This window comes from Bubalus kerabau, chromosome 9 (genome assembly GCF_029407905.1).
Source record: "Bubalus kerabau isolate K-KA32 ecotype Philippines breed swamp buffalo chromosome 9, PCC_UOA_SB_1v2, whole genome shotgun sequence".
In the NCBI taxonomy this organism is placed as follows: Eukaryota; Metazoa; Chordata; class Mammalia; order Artiodactyla; family Bovidae; genus Bubalus; species Bubalus kerabau.
This window is the reverse complement of record NC_073632.1, coordinates 76,353,153-76,380,909: the sequence shown is the minus strand read 5'-3', so window position 1 is coordinate 76,380,909 and position 27,757 is coordinate 76,353,153. Positions and strand designations below refer to the sequence as shown.

Below are 27,757 nucleotides of genomic sequence, written 5' to 3'. Positions count from 1 at the left end.
TTTTTAAAAACATTTATTTATTTATTTGGCTGCCTCAGGTCTTAGTTGAGGTATGCAGGATCTTTGATCTCCCTTACATCATGTGGATCTTTTGGTTGCAGCACGTGAACTCTTGATTGAGACATGTGGAATCTAGTTTCTTGTCCAGGGATCAAACCTGGCCCCCATACACTGGGAGCACAGAGTCTTAGCCACTGGACCAACAGGAAAGTCCCTCATGATTTTTTAAAGTGGCACATATTGCAATAATAATATTGATAGTTATCAAATGTGTCAGCTTGAGTTTATTGTTAGTATCATTTTATGACAAATATAAAGTTTACATAGACACTGAGTGTTTAGTGCAGTAGACTCTGATTCAATTAGACTGGGAATCAGTCCTAGCCATTAACATGATTTAAAAGCTTTCCAGGTGATTGTACTATGAACCCAGGGTTGTGACCCATTGAATTAAAGATCTTTGTTTTCTGATATTATCTTGTTAAAGGGCACTGACTCTGAAGTGGAAACAGAAATATCAGCATTCTCTTATTTTGGGATTGTTTTCTGCTCCATGTTCTTACTTTGAGCTGACTTCTACAGTGTTCTGCTCAACTCTACCTCAATAATGATATGAATAATCATAACCTCAGAGTAAAGATTTTTAAAATACAATGCAAATGTTGAGTTTTAATATTTTTGTGAATGAGTAATGATTGTGCCTGCAGTTATCTGCACTCAATTAGAGTGTGTTTTTCTGATTCTAGTATTCTGTATAATATTAGTTTTGACTTGTGTTAGTTAGCATACTTTGTATTCTGTTCACTTCCAAATATCTTGTTAAGTTGTTTTAATGTAAAAAAAAGGAAAATTTGTTGTCTCTGATTTTGTCTAATTAGGAGCAAGATGGACTGTCTGGCGTTGATTGAGCCTATATGTGTCTAGTCACATTCTAGGCATTTGACAGAAATAAGAACATGAGATATATATATATAGTTCTTACTCTGATGTTGAAGAGAAAAGACATATATAGAGCAAGAAGATAAAAATTGCCTCAAGACCTATTTTATAGCATTGGAATGTAGAAGTTATCCATTGATGAGATACTATATAAGACTAGCAACCTCAAAAGTCTAAAGGGGTCATGCAGTTAAATAGACTTGAAATCCATAGGGAAAGGAGATAGATGTTAAAATGTTGTACTGAAACCAAATTTAATGCCTGCACAGTTACAGCACCTTTCAAAATCTTGGGAAGGCACAAAATACAGCCAATGAAACTTGCCATTACTTTAGAATCTTGGTCTAAGTAGATAAAGGAGAGATCATGGGAGAAAGAAATAAGAGAATAAGAAAGGAAATAGGGATTGTAGATGAGTAATTGCCCCCTAGTACCTTCCCAATAAATATTTGCTTGAATGAATGAATGAAATAAGAGGGGAACATATTGGAAAATAGTTTGGGCTGAGGCACTAATTTCTTCTGGGAATTGCCTGTTGCTGTATTGAATCAAGTGTTGAATTATCAGTGTGCTTGTTTTAGCTGGGACCTGTTTTCACCACCAATATAGTTATTGCCAAAGGGGAAAAAAGGAGAAAGATCTTACCACGAAAAGAGAGCAGAATTCTTTCTCCAATTTCCTTTATTCCTCATGTTGTGTTATATCTCTCGGATTCTTACAAAATATGACCTAAAATTCTAAAGGAAACCTGATCTTTCAAAGCTCATCTGAATTTTGTTTGGGCTACTAGGTAGTCCATGCTTGTGCCAGAAGATTAACCTACTTAGGTTAATTTAGGAAATCTTTCTTTGTCTTCGGCTTGACTTTTGCTTCTATTACTTCACTTCCTTCCCAATCAATCCTATTAGTGAAATGGGCTGAATGCTACCACTTCCCTCTGGTAACTTGCTTGAAAATTTTAGTTTTTACACACTGGATCAATCATGATTTTAAGGTTTTAAAGTGGTTCTGATATTTAATTTTATAAACAAACTTACTGAGATTTAACTTTCATAATCTGAAATTCACCTATTTAAAGTATACAGCTCAGTTAATTTTAGCAAATTGATGCCTGTGTGCAGCCATTTTCACAGCCCATTTTGGAACGCTTTCATCACCCGAAAAAATTCCCTGGTGTCCTTTTTTCAGTCAGTCTCCTCTCCCACCCCAAGCCCCAGGCAACTACTGATCTGCTTTCATTTTCCGTAGCTATCATTTTCCGTAGCCTTTTGTAGAAACTTCATTTGAGAGGATCAGAATATCTAATACTTATTTTAGAGACCACATTTACCTTATTAGAATAGCCAAGAACAACTGAAGTGACTCATTAAGTGACTCTTGCACTTCACTACCATATTATTTATTGTAGTGAAATAAATAAGAACACATTAATTAGAATTAATAAATTCATTTTATTTGCAGCCAATTAATTAGAAGAATTTTCTGAATCAGATGCTAAGTAAGACTTTATCACATGCCTTATTTGCTTTGCTGAATTGCAGTTTACTCTCTTTTAGTTAGATACCTTATTCAGTTTTAAGCTATGCATTACCTATTGCCTCCTCAAGATACATGGATCAACATTCTTCCCAACTTCAGACTGTCTTCTATAGCCTATGTTGTTATGATATTTTTTCCAGAATGACAAGTATTTGTGTGTGTGCAAAGGGAAAGAAAACAAGAGATACTTGATGAACCTTTAAACATTTGCACATAGATGACTGGATGGAAGATGGGTTGACGACGTTCATATATATAGATCTCAAGAATGTGGTTTCTATCATCAGTTCTCAGCGTATCACTTCAGTTCAGTTCAGTCATTCAATGGTGTCTGACTATGCAACCCCATGGACTGCAGCACACCAGGCCTCCCTGTCCATCACCAACTCCTGGACTTTACTCAAACTCAGGTCCATTGAGTCAGTGATGCCATCCAGTCATTCTCTCAGGGTATAGAGAATTAATAAGTTACATATATTTGAAATAGAATTTCACTCTTTGTGTTTTTTATTTCACAGAAGGAATGTGAGACACATTCTAGCAAGGAATAAAGCCTTACAATGGAATAAGTCCTACGTCTTACCAGAGTTTCCTTATGATGTCAAGTGCATGCTAGCAGAACAGAAGTGTCCTGATCACAGCATGAGGATAAGGATCATTGAGTTCCTCCAGGCAGACCTGACCAAGTATCTGGAAGGCTCACTGTGAGTAATAACAGGGCAGACTTGCTGCCTTGCGAGAGGGCGTGTTTTCAGAATAGACTTGAAATCATTTGGAACCCATTCTCTTCAGATTTTGCATGACAGATTGATAATAAGTCCAGCGTTGCCCAATATTTGAATGTGTGTGCTCTGTTCAGTCGTGTCTGACTCTTCTGTTACCCCATGGACTGTAGCCCACCAGGCTCCTCTGTCTGTGGGATTCTCCAGGCGAGAATACTGGAGTGGGTTGCCATTTCCTCCTCCAGGGGATCTTCCCAACCCAGGGACCGAACCCAGGTCTCCTGTATCTCCTGCATTACAGACGGATTCTTTACCACTGAGCCATCAGGAAAGCCCTTATTTGAGTGTTTACATTATCACATAGAAAGATTTGAAGAAAAGTGAATGTAATTTGGACTCATAGGGAGGAACACGGGCTTCTTGAACTGAAAAATGTCCTCCCTGTCATGCTGAACAGGTACCCCACCACCCAGCAGTATAACGACGTGGTCAATGCCCTACTGCAGGCCCACCCTTTCCTGGATGAGGACGGCTGTGGCTTTGTAAGTTACTCTCAACACTCCTTAAAATAAGAGCCTTGTGCTGCCCACTAATTTCAGGCCTCATTCCCTTTTCCTCAGTCTCTCTCTCTCCCTGTTTATCTAGGTCTATCTGTTTCTCTTTCTCTGTCATTTTCTGTCTGGTCTCTCTCTAATTCCATTCCCTTGAACATCTCTTCTGTCTCTTGCTCTCAGTCCCCATTTTGTTCTTAGTTTTGGTCTTTTTCTCTGTGTTCTGTTCTTTTTGATGATTCCTATGTGTTCCTGTGTCTTCTTTAAAAAATATATTTATTTTCTTTAGAGCAGTTTTAAGTTCACAGCAAAACTGAGAGGAAGATACAGAGATTTCCCAAATAGCCCTTGCCCCTACACATCCCTAACATCCCTCGTTATCAACATCCCCCACAGAGAGGTAATTCATTACAACTGATGAATCTACACTGACGCATCATAATCACCCAAAGTCTATAGGTCGCATTAAGGTTCACTCTTGGCATTGTACAGTCTATGTGTGTTTAGACAGATGTAGCCATGATTATTGTATCATATATAGTATTTTCACTGTGTTAAAAATCCTCTGTGCTCCACCTGTTCATCCCTCCCCATCTTCCTCCTTGGTCTTCTTTCTCTCTCTATGTTATCCTCTAGAAAGATGATCAGAATCTCTCTCTCAAAGCTATCTGGAAGCTCGTGTTTAACCGTGAGTCTCTAGGAAGGATCTTCAAGAGATGCCATACTAGAAAGAGAGGCTGTGACTCTACCTACATCTCTGCTTTCACATCACTAGAGTGGCTCTTGCCTTTGTTTAGACCCATGCAGAAGTTGTATAGTCTTGAGGTCTTGACCCACAGCCTCACCTGATTCTCTCATGGCTCTGCTGTTCTGACAAAAAAAGATCCTGGTGGTGTTCTGGGGCAGCAGTTCTCAACTCTGGCTGCACATCAGGATCCCCGGAGATGCTGGTTTAGTTGATCTGAAGAAGAAAGCTTTGCATCTTTAAAAGTACCCCAGATGATTCTAATGTGCAACCAGTGTTGAGAAACACTGTTCTAGAGGTTTCGGTATAAGCTTTGCTCTCTGGATCTGCAAGTCCCTTGGCTTTAAAAGCCAGGGATCTCCATTGCCCAACAATGTAAACATACTTTACTGAACTGTACACTTAAAAAAGTCAAGGTGGTTAAAAAAATTTGAGTGCATTGTGACACTGGAACTGTATGACTTAAGGGACAATTGTGGAGAATTATAGCTTTTATAACTAAAGCTGTAATGTCTGTTAGTTCTTATATCTCTAGGTGACATGCATACGTTGGTAGTTGTATCTAAATAAGATGCATGTCCTTTGTACTTTATTTTCACAGATATCTGTGAGAAAAATTTTTTGCTGTACTTTCTTGAAGATGTGGAATTTAAGCAATTAGTTCCAATCTGAATAACAAAAAATAAATGTCACTATCTGTGAATATAACATTTAAGGCCTCTGTTTTCTTTCTTCCCGCCCTTGCTTTGCTTTTTTCTTTCTTTCTCTCTTTCTTTCTTGGAAAAAGTTCATTATATATGGATAGAATCATAGAATTTTCTGAGTGTGAGAGGGCCTTAAAGATTATTTTTCACCACCCAGACTCAGAAAAGACATATCTAGAGCCAGTAACTTTGAAGTCAGACTGGTCTTCAGCTTCCCTTGCTTCTAGTATGATATCCTTTCTAAAATATTCTGTTGTGTACAAAAGCACGCTATAAAGTAAACTAAATTTTCTCAAAAAAAAAAAAAAATACAAACAAACCTCGGGTCCTAGTATTGGTAATTACCAGACAGGACATGAATTCCTTCTATACTTAAGATATAATATTTGCTAAAAATTAGTGGTACTGTTTATAGAGTTAGTTGTGTTTTAAAGAAAGAATCTAAATTTGCTGTTTCAATAAGTTATACTTTCATGGGGTTCAAAAGCTATAAAAGGATAATGGACACATCTCCCTCCCACCTCTATCCTCCAATCATCCAAGTTTCCTTCCCAGAAGTAACCACTATTACTAAAGATTCCTCCCAGAGAATCTTTGCATATATATAAGCAAATACATATCTATCTAATTACATTTTGACCTTTAGTTTTGTGGTTATCAAATGAGAAAAACAGAAAGTTATGAATAATGCTTACTTTGATCTTGTGTGCTTTTTACCCACATCTTTTCCCAGCGATGTTAACTAAAGATGGTTGACTGTTAAGAGACCTGCAAAACTGCTTAGCACATTATGCCCCAGGTTTGTACACATACAGTGGAAGGGGAAACGTTGGGGCATGGCAGATGTTTACTCAAATTCTCCCCACAAGCGTTATGTGAGGTTGTGTTTCTAATGTAACAGTGGAAGATGTAGAAAATTTCTTAGAATTTTAATGTGAGAGAGAGAGCACCCAAGCGAGGAAGCATTTGGTTGTTTTTAGGACTAGTTTTATTCTTAACTTTTAAAAATTTAAATATAATTGATTTATAATACAGTATTAGTTTTGAATCAGCAAAATGATTCAATTACATATATGTATATATATAAATATATAATTTTTTCAGATTATTTTCTATTATAGATTGTTACAAGATTTTGATAGTCACAACTTTTTATTTCAAAAAATTTCAAATCTACAGCAAAAGTTGAAAGACTGTTACAGTGAACACCCACACACCTTTTAACTGGATCAAGGTTTCTCAGTCTGGCCAGTATTTGTGATGGGAAGATATTTTCAAGCCCAAAGATGATAGACAACAATTTTATTGTTTATATAGGCTTATTCAAACCTCTTTGAATATTAACTGCCCTGTTTTATAATTTTACACAGTTTTTATGGAAACGAGCTCTCAAAGATCGCTTTAAATATGTTCGAAGACCCATAGAAGATGATGAACAAGTGATGAGAAACAAGTGTAAATTTGGACACCGAAGAGGCCAGACAAGGAAATCTCTTGCTGATATAAGATTTGATGAAATTAAAACTGTCCAGATAAAAGTAAGATTGAATCTTTAATTGTTCTGACAACTAATTGGTTGACTGCTTAAGGAATAACAAATACTAAAATAATTAAAGCAAAACAAAATATCTTTTTGAAAATTTAACATGTGGGTCAGAAACCAAGAAAATCTGTTTTGCTTTTGTGAATGAGAATATTTCCAGAAGAGGGTTTCCCAAAACCTGAGCAGAGGGTTTATTGAACATCTCAAGTTTATTCTTTCACAATCTTCAAAAGACCTGGAGAAACTCTTAAGTTCTGGATCTTTGAATAATTTCTTTACGTCTCATCCTAAAATGTGTCCTATGCTCTTACTGTTCTTATTACTACAGAAAGTTTTTAATACTCATATTGTAGGGGTCAAGTAGCCTCTGGTTTCAAGGTTTGGAGAGGAAGATAATCCACAGATATGGGTACAAAACTCCACAGTGCTCTTGCTTTGTACAGAGGCGGCCATGAGGAACTTCAGGCCAAGGGCTGAAGTCTGGAGATTCCCTGCTCTACAGTGGGTTTGCTGTACCATAATGTTGATGTGGGTCCTAATTACCTGAGGTTCTATAGATATTATCTACTTCATGGCCTCCAGATGCTCTCAGAAACAAAAATGTCCCCTGCTAATAAAATAGACTGAGCTTCTTAGGAAGGATGTCCTAACTATCAAGTTCAAGAAGCTAAATCTCATCTCCCCTGAAATACTGTTTTTCCCTCAATCCAATAGGAATGAGTGGGCTTCCTTGGTGGCTCAGTGGTAAAGAATCCACCTACAGTGCAGGAGCTACAAGAGCCGCAGGTTTGATCCCTGGGTCGGGCAGATCTCTTGGAGGACAGCATGGCAACCCACTCCAGTAGTCTTGCCTGGAGAATCCCATGGACAGAGAAGCCTGGCAGGCTACAGTCTACAGGGTCGCAAAGAGTCAGACATGACTGAAGCAACCTAGCACTCACACAGCACAACATGAATATGTAAATCTAACTTTTCACTATAAGCACATTTATGCTAGTGAATGTACTCGGTGTAAATATTCTGTTTTCCTTTTCAGCTAGTATAATTATTTAATATTAATAGAGCAGCCTATCAGATTATCTCAATTTTATTGTCATTACTTATAAGTCCCAGGGGATGGGAGTATTTTTTTAAACATAGTTTGTAAACTATTCATTCTAGCATTATACATAAGAAAAATTTTAGATCAACATGTATTTTTAAATATCTTATTTTGTAACTTTCAAAGTGTTTTCAAAATGACAGTCCAGTTAAGGTAATACAATTTTATATCTGCTCTTTGATGAAAAGACAAGACAGATGAAAGGTACATAAATTAAGAGATGTGATTTTATAGAAACTTCAACTGCAATATTCCAATTTTAAACTAAAATCGTAAGATAGAATTAGATTTGTTTAAAAATATATTTTATATTCTTAAAATAAAGAGCCACTTTGTAAAGGAACATAATTATATTATGCATAAGTATTCTCAAAATATGTGATTTTCCTCATACTACAAATGGAGTTCCTTTATGAATGAATTAATGTTTTACAAATTCAGTTTTATTTCTCTCCCTTTGATGTGTGTTCCACCAAAATTCACTGGAGTGGGATGAACGGTAAAATTGGAAAAGCAGTCATTGTCCCCAGCAAGGGTAAGCCCACAGGGTCAGAGGTCACCCTGACAGACACAGGCTGAATGGCAGCTCCTTTCTTGTGTTGAGCCATCATTGACCCAGCCTGTACAGTCATCTTTCTATTCTTTCTCAGAACCACCTCAGTTCATCTTGTAACTGTGCCCTTTGTGGATCCTATCTTGGAGTCTCCTAGACATGCCTGCGTCTTAAATTGAATCCTACTAAGGCCCATCCCATGGGCGGAGGAGCCTGTGGGCTGCAGTCCATGGGGTCGCTAAGAGTCGGACACGACGGAGCGACTTCACTTTCACTTTTCACTTTCATGCATTGGAGAAGGAAACGGCAACCCACTCCAGTGTTCTTGCCTGGAGAATCCCAGGGACAGGGGAGCCTGGTGGGCTGCTGTCTATGGGGTCTCACAGAGTCGGAAACAACTGAAGCGACTTAGCAGTAGCAGCAGCAAGGCCCATGCCGGGGTCTTTGCTACAAGAAGAGGGATTGAATGTATCAGGGCCCAAGATGAGTTAAGTTGCAACAGAATTTAGTTTTGACCTTCCTGCCAGCTGGGGCAAAAAGAGGCAACATTTTTCTTGCTAAGCAAATCTAATTGGTAAGAATTTACTTTTCTCACTCTTACAAATGGAGCTACACGTTGCTGGTTCTTTAAACATTGTAATGTCTCTGTTTATGACCTAATATTCTGTAAAGCCAAATGCTTCAAAGGATGGAAAAAATTTTACACTAGAATATTACAGAAACAATGTACTTCTGTATTTTGTACCCTCCATAGTGACTAAGCAAATGGAAAAGCACTAAGAAGAGTGGAGGGATACGTTCAGTGAATATACCACTTATCTCATGGGATTTTAGACTTCAGATGAGTTGCCTAAATTATTTCCAGTCTGCATTTTCAATTCTTATAGCTCTTTTTAAATGTCTTTATGATTTCTGAAGATTAAAGATAGTTGGATTAAGATATACTTGGGCAACTTTCCTATGTTTTAAAATTTCTTGACTGGGCACAGCATTTCCATAATCTAGAAAAAAAGTTACCCCCTTGTGCTAGAGAGATGGGAAATGCTGATGTAGGCAACAAGCCAGGAGGCAGGCCATCCCCTCAAAGGCAGGGAAGTGGGTTTTGCTAAACTGGAGAAAAGTTTTGGGAATAAATAAGGAAGGAGAAGAGTTTTTCACTTGTTTTGTTTCTGTTGTTAGAAGGAATTTACCAAAATATTGATGGTAGATGCCTCAGTGAAGGACAGTGCATTTCTTACTCCTCTCATGTGGGCTTCTGAAGATGACTAAGCAGCTGCAGAATTTGTGTGAGTCTGAGGTCACAGATCTTTTGTCCGCAACCCTCCTCCTCCCTTAATCTCTGAGGTCAGCATGGCACTGCTTAAACTATGCTCTGTGTGTGTGTGTCACATGCACACATACTCAGTCATGTCCAACTCCACAAACTGTAGCTTGCCAGGCTCCTCTGTCCACGGGATTCTACAGACAAGAATATTGGAGTGGGCTTCCAGGTCTTCCTCTAGGGGTCTCCCAACCCACAGAGCCAACACATCTCTTGCATCTCCTGCATTGGCAGGCAGATTCTTTACCAGATGAGCCACTGGGGAAGCCCCTATAAAACCCAAAGCTTCAGCAGCATCAAGCATCTACCTGTGAGTCTTAAAAATGCCTGGGTTTCTGACATTCTGCTACTAAAAGGAATTATAACCATGGTACGCAGAGCTATACTTGTCAGAATCCCAGGCTATGTTTCTAGATCAATCCTCCAAAAATACTGGATTTAAATGTGATGTTTAAAAATCCTTTGCCAACCTCATGACCCCATGTCACTGCTGGTTGTACATTCAATCAAATGCAGCATAAGCAACACTGCTTCTTAGGCATCTGAGTTTTAGCTTTAGGTCCAAGCAACTTGTAGCCCTGTGAATTGATAAATCTGTTTCACTTGCTTAATTGCCTTTTATTATACTTTTTAGAGTACTTATAAACAGGGACACAAGTAGATTCTCAAAACAGTAGAATTAACTGAGCAATATATTTTGTTATTTAAGTATAGTTGATTTAGGGCTTCCTTGATAGCTCAGTTGGTAGAGAATCCACCTGCAATGCAGGAGACCTTGGTTCAATTCCTGGGTCAGGAAGATCCACTGAAGAAGGGATAGGCTATCCACTCCAGTATTCTTGCGCTTCCCTTGTGGCTCATCTGGTAAAGAATCTGCCCGCAATGCGGGAGACCTGGGTTCAATCCCTGGGTTGGGATCTTCCCTGGAGAAGGGAAAGGTTACTCACTCTAGTATTCTGGCCTGGAGAATTACAATCCATGGAGTTACAAAGAGTCGGACACAACTAAGCCACTTTCACTTTCATAGTTGATTTATAATGGTTCAGGTTTTAGCAGTGATTCAGTTATACATACACACACGCATATATATATATATTCTTTTTCAGATTCTTTTCCATTATAAGTTGTTACAAGCTATTGAATATAGTTCCCTGTGTATATAGTAGGTCCTGAGTTGTTGTGCATTTTATATATAGTAGTATGTATTTGTTAATCTTAAACTGCTCATTTATCCCTCCTTCACCCCTTTGCCCCTTTGATAACCTTGAGTTTGTTTTCTATGTTTGTGAGTCTATTTCTGTCTGTGTTTTAACTGAGTAATTTCTTAAGTTGCTGACAATATTATCCTGTTTAAATGATGAAGACACATTAGTATTAAAAGCTTATAGGAACTGTATGTATGCAGTGTAGTGGAATTAACTTTGTACTGTATTATTTTCTTGTGAAAAACCTGAGGTGTTAAAGTTGAGTGACTCAAACTCTCACCTCATGGCACATTATCATCATTGTTCTGTGCCAGGCCTCTCTGTTGTTCTACTCATTTCTTTTTGTGCTCATTCATTTTTTATAAGTGTGAGAGTCCTTTTATTTTTCATTTTTATTTTATTTTTTGTCATGCTACGTGGCTGTGGGATCTTAGTTCCCCAACCAGTGGTTGAACCTGGGCCCTCAGCAGTGAGCACACGGAGTCCTAACCACTGGACCACCAAGGAATTCCCATGTGCTCATTCTTCTATGCCCTTTTCCCCACCTCTGCTCTTGGGCAGCCCTTCTAATGTGTTTCATCTGTATCTTTTTGTTTGTGCTAAGTTGCTTCAGTCACGTCCGACTCTGTGTGACCCCAATAACGGCAGCCCACCAGGCTCCCTCATCCCTGGCATTCTCCAGGCAAGAGTACTTTTTATTTGTGAGGTGTTCTAAAATGTGTACCATAATTTTGGGTTTATATATATTTGACTCAATGTAGATGATATTCTGGGCTTCCCAAGTGGTGCAGCGGTAAAGAACCTGCCTGCCAATGCAGGAGATAGAAGAGATGGGGACTAAATCCCTGGATGGGGAAGATCCCCATGAGCAGGAAATGGCAATCCACTCCAGTATTCTTGCCTGAAAAATTCCATGGACAGTGGAGCCTGATGGGCTATAGTCCATGGGGGTCGCAGAGAATCAGACATGACTGAGCACACACACAAATGCTATTCTGTACCTCATTTGTATTTCACTTTTTCACTGACACTTTTGAAGTCTCATTTATGTTACCATGTGTATTTCTACTCCGTGTTTGTAGCAATTTTTACAAGTCCTTGCTTCAAGCCCCTTCCTTCCCACAATGAATGGTACTACAGAGAACACTATTATACCTGGATGGTTTTGGATGAAGCTGTGTGTTATTTCTTTAGCTTGTCCACCCAGAAGTGAAACTGATGGGACCAGCATGGGTACTTAATTTGACTAATTGCTTTCTAGAATGATTTTGTCAGTCTCAGTCCCATAGTACTGCATATCTTGATCTTCCTGCCAGTGCTTGGCGTTAGCCAGCCTTGTGAGTTTTGCCAAGACTAATAGGTATAAACTGTAATCTCAGTCTTGTGATTTGCATTTCCCTGGATAACTAATGAGTCTGAGCATCTCTCCATGTGTTTGTTAGAGTTTTGAATTCCTTCTTTTAGACAATTACCTCTTTAGTTCCATGTACCCGTTTTTAATGGGTTGGCATCTTTTTCTTCTTAATTTGTAGGAAGCAGTACTTCCCATACCCTAAGTCACAAAGATATTCTCCTATGCTTTCTTTTATTAAGTTCATAGTTTGCACTTTTATGATTAAATCTTTAAGTCATCTGGAGTCTATTTTTGTATATGCCATTAGGTAAGGATCTCCATAGAATTATTGCTCTTACAACCAATTATTGTTTTCACTGGCTTATGGTGGCAATTTAATTGTATGTTAACTTCCCCCTAAAAGACTTGAGTGTGTTCTGGGCACTCACTCTTATTCCATTGGTCTATCAGTCTATTCTTAATGCCATTGCCATAATTCATTTGATTCAGTTCAGTTCAGTTCAGTTCAGTCGCTCAGTCATGTCCGACTCTTTGCGACCCCATGAATCGCAGCACGCCAGACCTCCCTGTCCATCACCAACTCCCGGAGTTCACTCAGACTCAAGTTCATCGAATCAGTGATGCCATCCAGCCATCTCATCTTCTATCATCCCCTTCTCCTCCTGCCCCCAATCCCTCCCAGCATCAGAGTCTTTTCCAATGAGTCAACTCTTCGCATGAGGTGGCCAAAGTCCTGGAGTTTCAGCTTTAGCATCATTCCTTCCAAAGAAATCCCAGGGCTGATCTCCTTCAGAATGGACTGGTTGGATCTCCTGGCAGTCCATGGGACTCTCAAGAGTCTTCTCCAACACCACAGTTCAAAAGCATCAATTCTTCAGCGCTTAGCCTTCTTCAAAGTCCAACTCTCACATCCATACATGACCACAGGAAAAACCATGCTTAATGTTTATTACTCAGTATCACTTAGCACTTAGTGTATAGACATTTCTGGGGCAGGTCACCCCCATTTTCTGGAATATGGAGAAGGATAGTGGGTCCTTTTCTCAAGAATTTGCCCCTGGGACTCCTTTGTAGCACTTGACTTCTTACAGAGAACTAGAGCCTGGACTAGGGGTACTGAGGTGGGAGGGCAAGTGGATATAGGACCAAAGGAAGGTTTTGAGCATCTGCCAGAGCAAGGAGCACTAGGGTAAGTTCTGTCTTGCTCTCATGAAGAGCCTGCTGTGACAAGATGAAGGTGGTGTATGGAGGAATCCTTCATTTCACACTGACACAGCCTGATGCACATCCTTTCCTGGGAATCTCTTCATGCAGAGGATTTGCTGGTGGTCCTCTTGGGTTTCTGCCAAATGCCTCATTTGAAACATCAGGATCTAAATATACTTTCAAAATGCTTTTTTTTTTGGCTAAAGTATACATTTTCTTTTCTTAAATTATTGAGATTTCTTACAGCCAGTAAAACCTTCAACTTATTACCATAAACTTGTTACTCATGGGATATAAGCTGACTTTGATAATAGTCATTGCTTCCTCCAAGTTTTTCTGAAAAAACTTGGCTTGAATCTTTCATGTGTCCCGTTCTTCATATCTGTACCTGATATTTTCATCCACTTTGAAAAGATTCTCTTCTGTCTTTATGGAGTAAATGAACTCTGAATTTATCTGGTGAAAATTTAATTTTTTTTCTTGAAGCAGTACAGGAAGGACTTTGAATTTCCCACAAAGGCTTTGGCTTTTCTCTCTATTTTTTTTCCTAGTTGCAATGACCTTCTCTCAGTTTGGAGGCTATTAATGTGATCTTTAAATGCACAGATTATTTTATCTATCAGCTAATTTAATCTATACTTTAATTTTTTTAGAATTTTAAGTAACTTAATCCTGTTTCTTCAAAAGTCCTTTTGATGATATTTTCTTGGAGGTTTTCGTTTTATGCATGATTTCTGTTCATGCTAAGTCACTTCAGTCATGTTCAACTCTGTATGACCCTATGGACGGTAGCCTGCCAGGATCCTCTGTCCATTGGATTTTCCAGGCAAGAGTACTGGAGTGGGTTGCCATTCCCTCCTCCAGGGGATCTTCTGACCCAGAGACTGAACCTGCATCTCTTATGTCTCCTGCATCGTCAGGCAGATTCTTTACCACTATTGCCACCCAAGAAGCCCTTATCCAGCTCCAAATTTCTATAATCCCTGTTGTCTTCTCCAGGAATAACAGTCATTCTAGTCTTCCAACTGCTAGTTTATCACATGTTTAGTGGTTCTATTCATTATTGAAAGTGACATTAAAATCTCCAACTACTATCATTGTCTCTTGCTTCCTTCTGTCAGTTTTTGCCACATGACATTTGGGCCGTTGTTAAGTGTGTGTAAATTGATAATTGTTGTATCTTCTTAATGGATTGGCTCTCTTCCCATTATAAAATATCCTTCTTTGTCTCTAGGAACAATTTTTGTGTTGTTTATTTTGTCTCATATTGGTATAGCTATTCTATCTCTCTTTTGGTTACTGCTAGCATAATAAATCTTTTCCCATCTTTTTACATTCAACCTACTTATGACTTTGAATCTAAAGTATGTCTCTAGTAGACAGTATATAGTTGGATACATTTTTTTAGATCCATTCTGTCAATTACCTAATATGATTACTGATACGGTAGGAATTATGTCTACTATTTGCTTTCTATTAATATATGTCATCTCTTCTTACTTTATCCCTTATCCCTCAATTACTGCCTTCCATTGTGTTAAAGTAGATATTTTCTAGTATATTAATGTAATTCCCCTTTTTGTTTCTTTTAGTAAATAAACATTTTTAGTTCTTTCTTTAGTGGTTGCCCTGGAGATTACAACTAATACCTTGATTTATAATAATCTAGTTTGGATTCATGGAGAAGGCAATGGCAACCCACTCCAGTACTCTTGCCTGGAAAATCCCATGGACGGAGGAGCCTGGTAGGCTGCAGTCCATGGGGTCCCTAGGAGTCAGATATGACTGAACGACTTCACTTTCACTTTTCACTTTCATGCATTGGAGAAGGAAATGGCAACCCACTCCAGTGTTCTTGCCTGGAGAATCCCAGGGATGGGGGAGCCTGGTGGGCTGCCGTCTATGGGGTCGCACGGAGTCGGATACGACTGAAGTGACTTAGCAGCAGCAGCAGCAGTTTGGATTCATACCCTTTTAATTGTAATAGCATATAAAAATGTTGCGCCTGTATAACAATTCTCTTCTTCCCTTTTGTGCTGTTAGTTAAATTTTATACATTGTGTGTCCCTCAACACAGAATTTATAACTATTGTTTCATGCAGTTGTTACAACTAACAAGATGGGAGAGTTACAACCAGAGAATTGATTTAAACTGTCTTTTATATTTACCTATGTCGTGACCTTTACCAGTGCTCTATTTTTTCATGTTGATTTCAGTTATAGTCCATGTTATTTCATTTTAGCTTGAAAGACCACCTTTAGAATTTCTGGTAGGGCAGATCTGCTAGTGACCAGTTCTCTCACTTTTTATTTATCTGATAATGTCTTAAATCTCTCCTTCATATCTGAAGGATGTTTTGCTGGATATAGAATTTGTACAGGGGATTTTTTTCTGGTTTGAGATTTGGGTGTTCTAGCATTCAGTTCGGAGAAGGCAATGGCACCCCCACTCCAGTGTTCTTGCCTGGAAAATCCCATGGATGGGGGAGCCTGGTGGGCTGCAGTCCATGGGGTAACACAGAGTCGGACATGACTGAGTGACTTAGCAGCAGCAGCAGCATTCAGTTATCATGGTTTTGGCCATAGATAACAGTCAACACTGCCTGAAATTGGCTAAAATGATAAGGAGAGCTATGGTGTCACATAATAAGAAACCCAGAGGAAGATGAGTGTGGATATGATTTCTGCTCACCAAGTTACTCAGCTCAGCTCCTCCAGACCACCAGCAGGACTGTACTTCTCCACTGCCTTGAAGTGAGTTGTGCCCATGAGACTGACTCTGACCAATGAAACGTGAGAAGGAGAGTCAAGGGCGTTGAAGATCCAATATGCGGTGCTCCATCTTCTCCCTTTCTTTGGCAGTGGTGACTGACTTTCTAGATGGTAAAGCCAGATTTTTCAGATAAGGAGGATGAAGAGATGGGTCTGTCCCATGAGAGATAAACTTCTGTTGCTCTAACATCTGGGGGTTATTAGGTAGAGCAGCAGCATCTTGCCTATCCTGAATAATACCAGCAGCTCCAAGCTCGGCATGTCAGGCTTTGGATCCACATCTCAGTGATTCTTCTGCTCCTGGCAAGCTTCATCAAGTGATGGAGTTCTAAGGACTTTTCTCAGAGTATGAAAAATATAAAACTAATACTTAGCCCAATTCTGACTTGCAATATCAAAATATACTGGGAATGTCATAGAAGTTTCCACAGAGAGGTTAATTAGTGCTTTTTAAAAAAACATGCTGTATCTAGGACAGCAACCCAAGGATTTAATAAATGATTGTGGGGTGCCCTTGCATACAAAGTCCTCCAAACATTAGTTAAATAGATAAAGAAGCTAGCTAGCTAACTAACTAACTGCTAGGTGTTAAACACTTACTCCTTGGAAGAAAAGTTATGATCAACCTAGATAGCATATTGAAAAGCAGAGACATTACTTTGCCAACAAAGGTCCGTCTAGTTAAGGCTATGGTTTTTCCAGTGGTCATGTATGGATGTGAGAGTTGGACTGTGAAGAAGGCTGAGCACTGAAGAATTGATGCTTTTGAACTGTGGTGTTGGAGAAGACTCTTGAGAGTCCCTTGGACTGCAAGGAGATCCAACCAGTCCATTCTGAAGGAGATCAGTCCTGGGTGTTCTTTGGAAGGAATGATGCTAAAGCTGAAACTCCAGTACTTTGGCCATCTCATGCGAAGAGTTGACTCATTGGAAAAGACTGATGCTGGGAGGGATTGGGGGCAGTAGGAGAAGGGGATGATAGAAGATGAGATGGCTGGATGGCATCACTGACTTGATGGACGTGAGTCTGAGTGAACTCCGGGAGCTGGTGATGGACAGGGAGGCCTGGCGGGCTGCAATTCATGGAGTCACAAAGAGTCGGACACGACTGAGTGACTGAACTGAACTGAACTGAATGGATACTTATACAGTTTCATTGTCTGAGTTGTCTGAGATTTCACTTACCCATGGTGGACTGTGTTCTGAAAATATTAAATGGAAAATTCTAGAAATAAAGAATTCATAAGTTTTAAATTGAGTGAAAGACCACATTCACATAAATTTTATTACAGTATATCATAATTTTTAAAATTTTATTTTTAGTTATTGTTGTTAGTTACTAACTGTGCCTAATTTATAAATTAAATTTTATCATAGGTCTATGTTAAGGGAAAAACAGTCTGTACCATCTGCAGTTTCAGGCTTCCTGTGGGGTTCTTTGAACATATGCCCTGCAGATAAGGAAGGGACTACTGTAATTCATTTCTCTTAAAACATTTTATTTTTCTATTTATTTGGGCATATAAGTACCCCATGACTTTGAAAGTCATTAGTAGTTCTCTGTGTTAGCTTTCCTTGGCTTAGAAATCAAATGGATTTGAAAGCCATGAAAAAACTGCTTGGATAGTCAAATGCTAAGGACATCTACTAGGTTCCTTTGAATTTCTTTTAGGGCATTTACTGTTTGCTTCTTACTGTACCTGACAGATGATAATTTATTATATAATATTCCAATCATTTTTATAGCCTTTTCCACAGTTTCTCTCATGGTGCAAAACTGAACAAGATAGCAAAAGTTGAAGAAAAACGTTGACAGTTAATTGCATTCTGGATATAATGCAATTACTGCCATCGGCAGGTGGCACGTTTGCTAATACTGTGAAGGTTTACAAGTCAGCTGTGCACTTGGAAACATGGGGCAAAGTCAAAGCCCTTTCCCTGCTGACTAAGACACATGACTGTATGTTAAGGAAAACTGCTCAAGTTACACAAGGAAGCATCGTTTTCAAAGTCACCTTGATGACAAAAGAAGTAAAAACAGGGATGATTGGAATTTGGTATGAAGAAAACCCTACCATCTAACATAGCACTCTCCAATAGAAATGTAATATGCACCAAAGATATAATGTAACATTTTCTAGTAGTCACATTCAAGAAAAGTGAAACAGAGCAGGTGGAATTATAATATTAAAACTATATTTTACTTAACCCAATATTATCATTTCAGCATGTAATCATTATGAAAATTTGTTAATGAGACGTTTTACATTCTTGTTTTGCATACTAAGTCTCTGAAATCCAGTGTTTCCAGCACATGTATTAATTTGGTCTAGCCACAATTCAAGCGGTCTATAGCCAATGTGGCCAGTGACTCTAGAGTGGACGACTATCTTAGAGGAATTAGAGGGTTAAATGACACTCTCCAGTATATACCACAGTTAGCAGGAAGCATGACCAGTTACTAATGTCAAACCCTTGTTGCATTTCTAGGGTAAATCCAAGTTAGTTTTTCCTTGTTCCTAATATGTGCAACTTTGTTCAGAAATGAGGTTGATCTGTAATTATCTTCTCTCATACAGTTCTTTCAGGTTTAGGAATCACAGAGGCTTCATAGAGGCCTTTGTAGAATGGACTGGAATACGTCATAGAATTCTTTTTTTTTTCTTTGACTCCTTGAAAGAATTTATGTAAATTTGGTACACGCTCTGTTTGGAAAGTTTAGCAAAATTTAACTGTGAAACCTTCAGGTCTTGGTATTTTCTTTGTGAAAAGACTTTTACTTTCTAACTAAATTTATATAAGGTTGTAGGAATTTCTTTTCGATCTGCTGATATGTTACATTTTTTTCTAGAAATTTGTTCACTTGTACTATGTCTTGCTAATCATCTTATGTTCACAGATAGTGGATCTACCTGACACTTTCCTAATATACTTGTAAAAGTCCTAATTTTTCCCATCTTTTATAGGTAACATCTGTTCACATTCTAGTCAGATGACAGGATGTCAACTTGTTGATTCAAGTGTAGTTCAGCCAAGTGTCCTCTCAACTAATTTTTCAAGAAAGAGTTTTTTTGTTGTCTCCTCAAAACCTGTTGATTGCCTTAGGGTTTTTTGTTTGTTTGTTTGTTTTTCTGGCTGAGCTGTGAGGCTTGCAGGATCATATTTCCCCAATCAGAGATTAAACTTAGGGCCTCAACAGTGAAAGAGTCCTCACCACTGGACTACCAGGGAATTCCCTGATTGCCTTAGATTTTTGTTGTTGTTGTTATTTATTTTTTAATTGAAGGATAATTACTTTACAGAATTTTGTTGTTTTCTGTCAAATCTCAACATGAATCAGTCATAGGTATACATATATCCACTCCCTTTTGAACCTCCCTCCCATCTCCCGCCCCATCCCACCCCTCTAGGTTGATACAGAGCCCCTGTTTGAGTTTCCTGAGCCATTCAGCAAATTCCCATTGGCTATCTATTTTACATATGGTAATGTAAGTTTGCATGTTACTCTTTCCATACGTCTCACCCTCTCCTCACCTCTCCCCATGTCCATAAGTCTATTCTCTATATCTGTTTCTCCATTATTGCCCTATAAATAAATTCTTCAGTACCATTTTTCTTGATTCTGTATATATGCATTAGAATACAACATTTATCTTTCTGACTTACTTCACTCTGTATAATAGGTTCTAGTTTCATCCACCTCATTTGAACTGACTCAAATGCATTGCTTTTTATGCCTGTGTAATATTCCATTGTGTATATGTACCACAGCTTCTTGATCCATTCATCTGTCGATGGACATCTAGATTACTTCCATGTTCTAGCTATTGTAAATAGTGCTGCAATGAACAATGGGATACATGTGTCTTTTTCAATTTTGGTTTCCTCAGGGTATATGCCTAGGAGTGGGATTGCTGGATCATATGGTGGTTTTAGTCCTAGCTTTTTAAGGAATCTCCATACCATCTTCCATAGTGACTGTATCAATTTACATTCCCACCAACAGTGCAAGAATGTTCCCTTTTCTCCACATCCTGTCCAGCATTTATTGTTTGTAGACTTTTTATGATGGCCATTCTGACTGGTATGAGGTGATATCTCATTGTAGTTTTGGTTTGCATTTTTCTAATAATGAGCAATGTTGAGCATCTTTTCATGTGTTTGTTACCCATCTGTATGTCTTCTTTGGAGAAATGTCTGTTTAGGTACTTTTCCTACTTTTTGATTGGGTTGTTTGTTTTTCTGGTATGGAGTGTTATGAGCTGCTTGTATATTTTGGAGATTAATTCTTTGCCAGTTGTTTCATTTGGTATTATTTTCTCCCATTCTGAGGGTTGTCTTTTTACTTTGCTTATAGCTTCCTTTGCTGTGCAAAAACTTTTAGGTTTAATCAGGTCCCACTTGTTTACTTTGTTTCTGTTTCCATTAGTCCAGGAGGTGGCTCATAGAGGATCTTTTTGATTTATGTCATCCAGTGTTCTGCCTATGTTTTCCTCTAATAAGAGTTTTATAGTTAGTTTCTGGTCTTACATTTAGGGTTTTATCCATTTTGAGTTTATCTTTATGTATGGTGTTAGGAAGTGTTCTAATTTCATTATTTTACATGTAGCTGTCCAGTTTTCCTAGCAGCATTTATTGAAGAGGCAGTTTTTGCCCCATTGTATATTCTTGCCTCCTTTGTCAAAAATAAGGTACCCATAGGTGCAAGGGTTTATTTCTGGGCTTTCTATCTTGTTCCATTGGTCTATATTTCTGTCTTTGTGCCAGTACCATACTGTCTTGATGACTGTAAAATAAGCAAAATCAAAACAGTCCAATAAAGTACAGTAGATTGATCCAGCAAACAAAGGAAATCAAAAATTATATCTACCAGTTAAGAACAACACTAACTAAAGCACAAACTGGAAAATAAAACTAAAGCAAGGTGCCAAGTGGGGAATAAAGCAATGAAAACAAAACTAACAAATATGTTGAGAGGAAAGGAAAGAAAGAATAGATATGCAAAGTTAAATAAACTTAGATGAAGAAGATTTATATACATTAAAGATTAATTGCAAAGGGGAAAAGAACAGTAGGAAAAGCAAACAAAGGAATAAATGTAGAAAAAATAATAATAAGCTTAAAAAATTAAATTAAAAAAAGAGAAAGAGAAAAAAAGGAAAACTCCATAAAACTGCAAAAGCCCAATGTAGAGGCAGAGGATTATAACAACAATAAAAACTGTGACTGAGAAAAGAAAAAAAACCAAAGAACTCAAGAGCTTAATTAGATTTCATAGTGCCAATAAAATCAACAACTACAACAGAGCAGGGGGCAAAGGGGAAAAAAAGAAAAAAGTAAAAAAAAAATCCAAAAGAGCCTACACAACAGGTCAAAACCTAAGAATAATAAATGTTTTCTTGAGTCACTGCAGTCAGAGTGCTTTCCCTCGCTGGGAGTCCTCACCCTGTGATCGCTTGCTCCACAATCCTAAAACTCCAGCTCCCAGCTGCTGCACCTTCTAGGGAACCTGCCTCCCTGACCGGGGTATGTATGGCTGCAGCAAGGACTGTCTGATTCTCAATCCATTTAGGCTGCCACAGATCAGCTGTTTCACTCTCAGCCTTAAATGTTTTTCCTCTGACTCAGACAATTGCCCGGATGTGGGGATTGGACCCCTGCTTCAGTTCCTCCACCCACCAAGGGCAGGTCCATCCTAGAAACATTCCTGTTTTTCCCCCTCGTTCCTTTGTCCTACCAAGTTTCACGTGGTTCTGCATATTCTTTTCCACTGGTCAGGTACTCCTGTCAGCTCTCAGCTGGTGTTCTGCATCCATTTCTGTGTCTGAAGTTGTATTCCTGATGTATCCGTGGAGAGAGATGCACTACACGTCCACCTATTCCTCTGCCGTCTTGTTCCGCCTGCCTTAGATTTTTTTTTTTTTTTTTGCTTTAGATTTTTAATGAGAATATGTGGGGTACCTTTTAGCCACCCCACCTGATCCAAGGTACCCAAATGTATAGGGAATATAATTGACAACTTCATGATTTAGTATCACAATATACCCACTGTATTTGTTTTGAATTTGGATTATATGGCATGGTACTATAACTCCAAAGAGGCATTTAAAAAGGAAGAATACAAACAATAACAAAACCTTCATTAAAAACCTTTTTATCTCTTTTTAATATTTTGCGTTCTAAAATTTAAATGCATAGGAATAAATGACATTACATGTTACATTTCTGGATAATCTAGATATCCATATAAAAGGGTGTGTAGGAAATGAATAGCTATTAAATCAGTCAAAAGAACAGATTATAACTCCATAGTTGGTAATTAACTATTTGATTTGTTCACAGCATCAAAGATTTGTTCACAGCATTTGTTAGTCAAGGTCAAACATAATGCTACATATGAGGGCATTACTGAGTATGTAACAACAGCTCATAATTCAAGTCTTCATGGAGTGTTAAACTGCCACCTGAAATGTGGAACATATGATATTTTGAAAATATTTTGCAGGAGGAAGCTGTTTGTTTAGATTCTGAGGTAGATGAACATATTAACTGGTTCCAGCAAGAATATGTGAAAACAGAAAAGGACTGGAGAGAAATTGATAAGAGGATGAGCCAGACTTTGGAAATAAGAAGAAAGTTGATTGGCGGCAGAACACCTCTGAAGGACATTCTTAAAATGTTTCCTTTCCTGCAGTGCCCTTATCAGGTATCTGTATTTACCTATAATACTCTGATTAGTGTGTTCAAATGGACTTATCGCTCTTTCTTCTTGGAGCAGTAACAGGACTGTGTAGCAAGATGATGGGTGTGAATCTCAGTAGAATGTGTGGGGTCCAAGGGGCTACAATGAGGAGCATTTGGTAAGAATTTCTGGAATCATTCTGATAATATGCACTGGCTGTCATCAGATGTGAAGAGTTGCCAGTGGTGCCCCAAGGCACCACCCCCCTGCTTTGGGGGACTTTGACAGTGGGAAACATTTTCCCTTTGCACACATTTAGACAATCAAGATAGTTTATTAGGGTGCTGTTAGCCTGCAGCATTACTCACAATCTATTTCCTTTATCATCCCAAATTATTCCATAAAGTGAAAATGAAAGTCATTCAGTCATGTCTGACTCTTTGCGATCCCATGGACTGTAGCCTGCCAGGCTCCTCTGTCCATGGAATTCTCCAGGCAAGAATACTGGAGTGGGTAGCCAATTCCCTTCTCCAGGGGATCTTCCCAATCCAGGGATTGAACCCAATTCTCCCACATTGCAGATAGATTCTTTAAGTGGTCTTAAAATATATGAAGTTTTTGTGGGTAAATCAAACGTCCTTCCATTTAGTTTATTTAAGGTGGCCATTAAAGGTCCTATTATAATTTTACTGTAATTTTGGCTGTAGTATATAATGAAAGATTCATCAGAGTTTTATCTGAGAATGCATTTCATGAAGGAATGCTATGGGTGCAAGAAACCAAATGAAATGAAAAGTTTTACAGGTTTTTCTTCTCTTCACCCCCCCTCCAAAAAAAAAAAAACAAAAAAAAACTGAAATAAGAATTTGTCTGCAGTTTTATTTTAATAATGTCTATAGAGAACATCTGAATGTTTATTACATAGCAGGCATGTTCTTAGTGCTTTACATAGATTATTTTAGTTAATTCATTTTCAGCAACCCTACCTTTTTTATCGCTTGATTCTCTTTCAGTTGCTAGGAACAGCAATATCTGGTAGCCTCTAACTGTTAGAAGAGTATGACAGATTGACACATGTATGAAATATACTTTTAAAGCAAAAATTCTTAAACCAATAGTCTAAAATGTTAGAAAGTGAAAAAATGAAAGTGAAAGCCACTCAGTCGTGTCTGATTCTTTGTGACCTCATGGACTATACAGACCATGGAATTCTCCAGGCCAGGATACTGGAGTGGGTAGCCTTTCCCTTCTCCAGGGAATCTTCCCAACCCAGGCATGGAACCCAGGTCTCCTGCATTGCAGATGGATTCTTTACCAGCTGAGCCACAGGGGAAGCCCAAGAATGGGTAGCCTATCCCTTCTCTGGTGGATCTTCCAGACCCAGGGATTGAACCGGCATCTCCTACACTGCAGGCGGATTCTTTACCAACTGAGCTAAGCATGTTCTAAACATTGTGGTAGTTCCCAAAGTACCTAGCAGAGTACTGTGTGTGAAATACAAGTGAAATACTGATCTTTTTAAATGCTAAATGAGTCAATAGATGGTTGACTGAGGCAAGAATCATTGGTGAATGCTAAATCTTTCAGATGAAAATTACAGTAGGAACAAGATATTTACACCAGCTCAAGGGATCGCCCCATAAAATACATTCAACTGTATTTGAATTAATAATTATTACATTTATATGAATTAACCTGGAAGATTCCATTTTAACCACGCGATCAGTTACTATCTTCAATAATGGGACCAACAACCATCCTCCTGATGGAGAAGTACCAGCATTCTTGCTAAAAAATATGTAAATCATGAAGAAACATCATATGAACCTGGAATGAGGGGGTGTTCTCCCAAGTAATTGGCTTCTACTTTTCAAGTATGTTAAGGAATTTAAGGAAAACTGAGATGCTCTTTCAGACTGAAAGAGACCAAAGAAACATATCTAAATCTCATGTGTTCCTAGATTAAATCTGAGATTTGGTAAGAGCATGATTGCAACAACTGGAAAGTTTAAACAGGGTCTGTGGATTAGATTTTCCTGATTTTGATGGTTATGCTGTGGTTCTGTAGGATAGTGTCCTTGTAATTCTTAAGTACAAGGAATAATAATATGCAGTGAAGAATTAAGGGTTAAGAGGGTATCCTGTCTACAGCTTATTTTCAAATCAGTCAGAAATGTTAGCCTTGGGCAAAGTTGCATGAAGGCTATTTGTGACCTCTATTTACTCTTTCTGCAACTTTAATGTCAACCTGAAATTCTCTTTTTTTAAAAAAGTTAAATTCCTAGATTCTGCACCCAAGAAAGTGGACTCTCTACCCTCCTTGTGTTTCACTTCACATCTCCCTGCTCTCTGAGAGAGTTTCTTTTTAGGGTATTAATACAGATTAGTGCCCACTGAGGGTTGCCTGATAGCAGAGTTGCTATGCCTTTATGAGGATGTGCATTCCAGTTTTCTGATAACTTTCAGACCTAATCTTTGGGCAATTTATGATCCACCAAAACATTCAAGAAGCAATGAGACCCAGTGGGTAGTATATAACTGTTTTTTATAGAGTTTTAGGGAAAGTGATGACTACGTAATTCCTTTTAGTGTGGGTGATGAGTTTTATGATGTCACTCTGTCAAAAAAAAAAAAAAAAAAAAATTGGGAGGGAGTGGTGGTGGAATTCTCCCAAGAGAAGAATTTAGGCGGTCGCAGGAAAAAGTGATTCTGAGTAAAGAGGTTTCCATACAGGTTAACTGGTTTTGCTTTCATCTCGTAATCGAATCTCGTAGATTGTTTTTCATCCTTTATTTCTGTCTGATGTTACAGTGTCTCTAAAGCTCTTTTCCCTTTAGGATAATAGGGTTAGGGATTTTTTTCAAGGTTTGCTTTCTAAAATCGGATAGATTTCTTCTTGTGCTTCTTCCTGGAGTGCCAAAATAACAATGTAGTAAGGAAGTGTAAGATCCTAGAATCTCTGCTGGGTAACACAGACAGCTAAAATATTCATTGCATTCATTGAGGAGGGATTTCTTTTTTGTTTGCTCTTTCCCCCAATTACTTTGTTTCCCTCATTTGCTTGAGTCTGTATCCAGATTTAGTTCTGCATGCTTAGATGTTTGTCATGTCCACTATTTATCTTTTTCTGTTCACTTCAGGCTTCCACTCTTTTCTCCTCCTCTGTCTTAAGTCTACTTCTCCACTAAAACTAATCCAATATCTACTATATAAATTAGCATTCAAAGCTTAATGTAATTCTACAGAGTAATTTAATTCCTTGTAGTCCATAGGTTAGCTTCTCTTGTGATCTTTTTCTTTTTTCAGCTCTTCAGAGAATTCCAACTTCTTACAAGAACAGATATTTGTAAGAAAACAAGGCACATTTTGGAATCCTATTCGGAAAATCTACTGGCTTCTCTTTCTTTGGTGGACAACCCAATCTATATTGCATTTCAAGAAAAGATGAAACAGCATACAGATGAAGACATGTTGAAACGTTAGTAAACCTGGGGGATAGGGTGATCTGGTTTCAGTTACCTGTATAATTTAGGGTAATTAGGAAAGCTATATTTTGTAGAATTTAGTGAAAAAATATGTGAGGAAGAAAAAATAATTTCTCAAGTAGAAGGAGCTTAAGAATAGATTTTAAAAGTATGCATGATATTATAATATTATATTTAGGAAACTAGTAACCTGTTAATTTCATATAGAAGGTAATTTACAGACCACAGGTTAAGTACAATGAAATCATTCTGGCAGATGGACAGAGAGTACAGAAATCTTACCTCCTCTTGGCTGTAACATGGAGGGCAGAACAGGAGATCTTGAATGTTTACTACATGGGGATGTTGTTTTAAAAAAAAATATTAGGGGAACTAAGATCTAAGAAAGCTAATTTGTTCTTTAGAAGGTAAGTAACAGCAACCAAAAAACCACACATTTTTTTAAAATTTTATTTTATTTTTAAACTTTACAAAATTGTATTAGTTTTGCCAAATATCAAAATGAAGCACACATTTTAATACTGGCTTTACTTACAACATTTACTTGGACTGTAAGTTTGTTTGCTTTGACAGATATGAAGATGACAGCCACTTGTTTACTCCTACCAGATGTTTTTGGGGAGGATTCCAGCCTTTTTGTCATTGTGAATGACAAGGTATGCAGTATGTCAGTGATCACTGGTTTGATGTTTAATACGATATATTGAAGCAGGATGGTGGCCTATTTTAAAGTTATGTTTTGTCATATTTACAAATATGCTAAATTGTAACAAGTGCGTTTATTGTAATATCATGGTTAAATTGAGGCACATTGTATTATTGAGGTATTTTACATACCACAGGGTAGTGACTGTAATCTTTTTTATTCAGGTACAAGTGTCCACGCCTGTGTTAGAAGTTAAGAACCCTTTCAACATGGATGTCTGTGAATTTTCTTTGTATTTAGAAAAAGAGAGACTCACAAAGGTGGATGACTGTATTACAGCTTTGGCTGCCCTCATAGCTTCCTTCCATGTGTTTGGGATTGAGTGTCCAAGAAGACTGGCTCAAACCCTCAACTTCCTAGAGACACTGATTTTTGATGTGCACAGTCCATATTCTCCTTCTATGAAAGAAAAGGAAAAGGAAGTAGGATTTCAACATCCAGTCACTTAACAGCATGCCAAATATTTAAGCAGAATGGATCTCCAGGGTGGCTGATACTATTAACCATTGTTTTGATTTAGTAGAGGTAGGTATTAATATTAGAAAAATCATCTTGTCACTGAGATTCAAATGAATATTAATGCCTTCTACCTTTACACTTTGACACAAATTCTTTATTGAAATTCTATA

The 27,757-nt window shown here is 38.0% G+C and overlaps 1 protein-coding gene across 1 annotated transcript in view; it reads left to right on the top strand.

Annotated features, from left to right (window-relative positions):
• The window catches only part of SAMD3 (sterile alpha motif domain containing 3), a 41,984-nt gene extending 14,227 nt beyond the window's left edge, over positions 1-27,757 (top strand). The window contains exons 4-10 of the mRNA XM_055534665.1: positions 2,997-3,182; positions 3,658-3,742; positions 6,571-6,738; positions 22,761-22,961; positions 26,244-26,415; positions 26,996-27,078; positions 27,293-27,757. Coding sequence (XP_055390640.1) covers positions 2,997-3,182; positions 3,658-3,742; positions 6,571-6,738; positions 22,761-22,961; positions 26,244-26,415; positions 26,996-27,078; positions 27,293-27,577 — 1,180 coding nt within the window. The 3' untranslated portion in view covers positions 27,578-27,757. The remainder of the gene's footprint in view (positions 1-2,996; positions 3,183-3,657; positions 3,743-6,570; positions 6,739-22,760; positions 22,962-26,243; positions 26,416-26,995; positions 27,079-27,292) is intronic.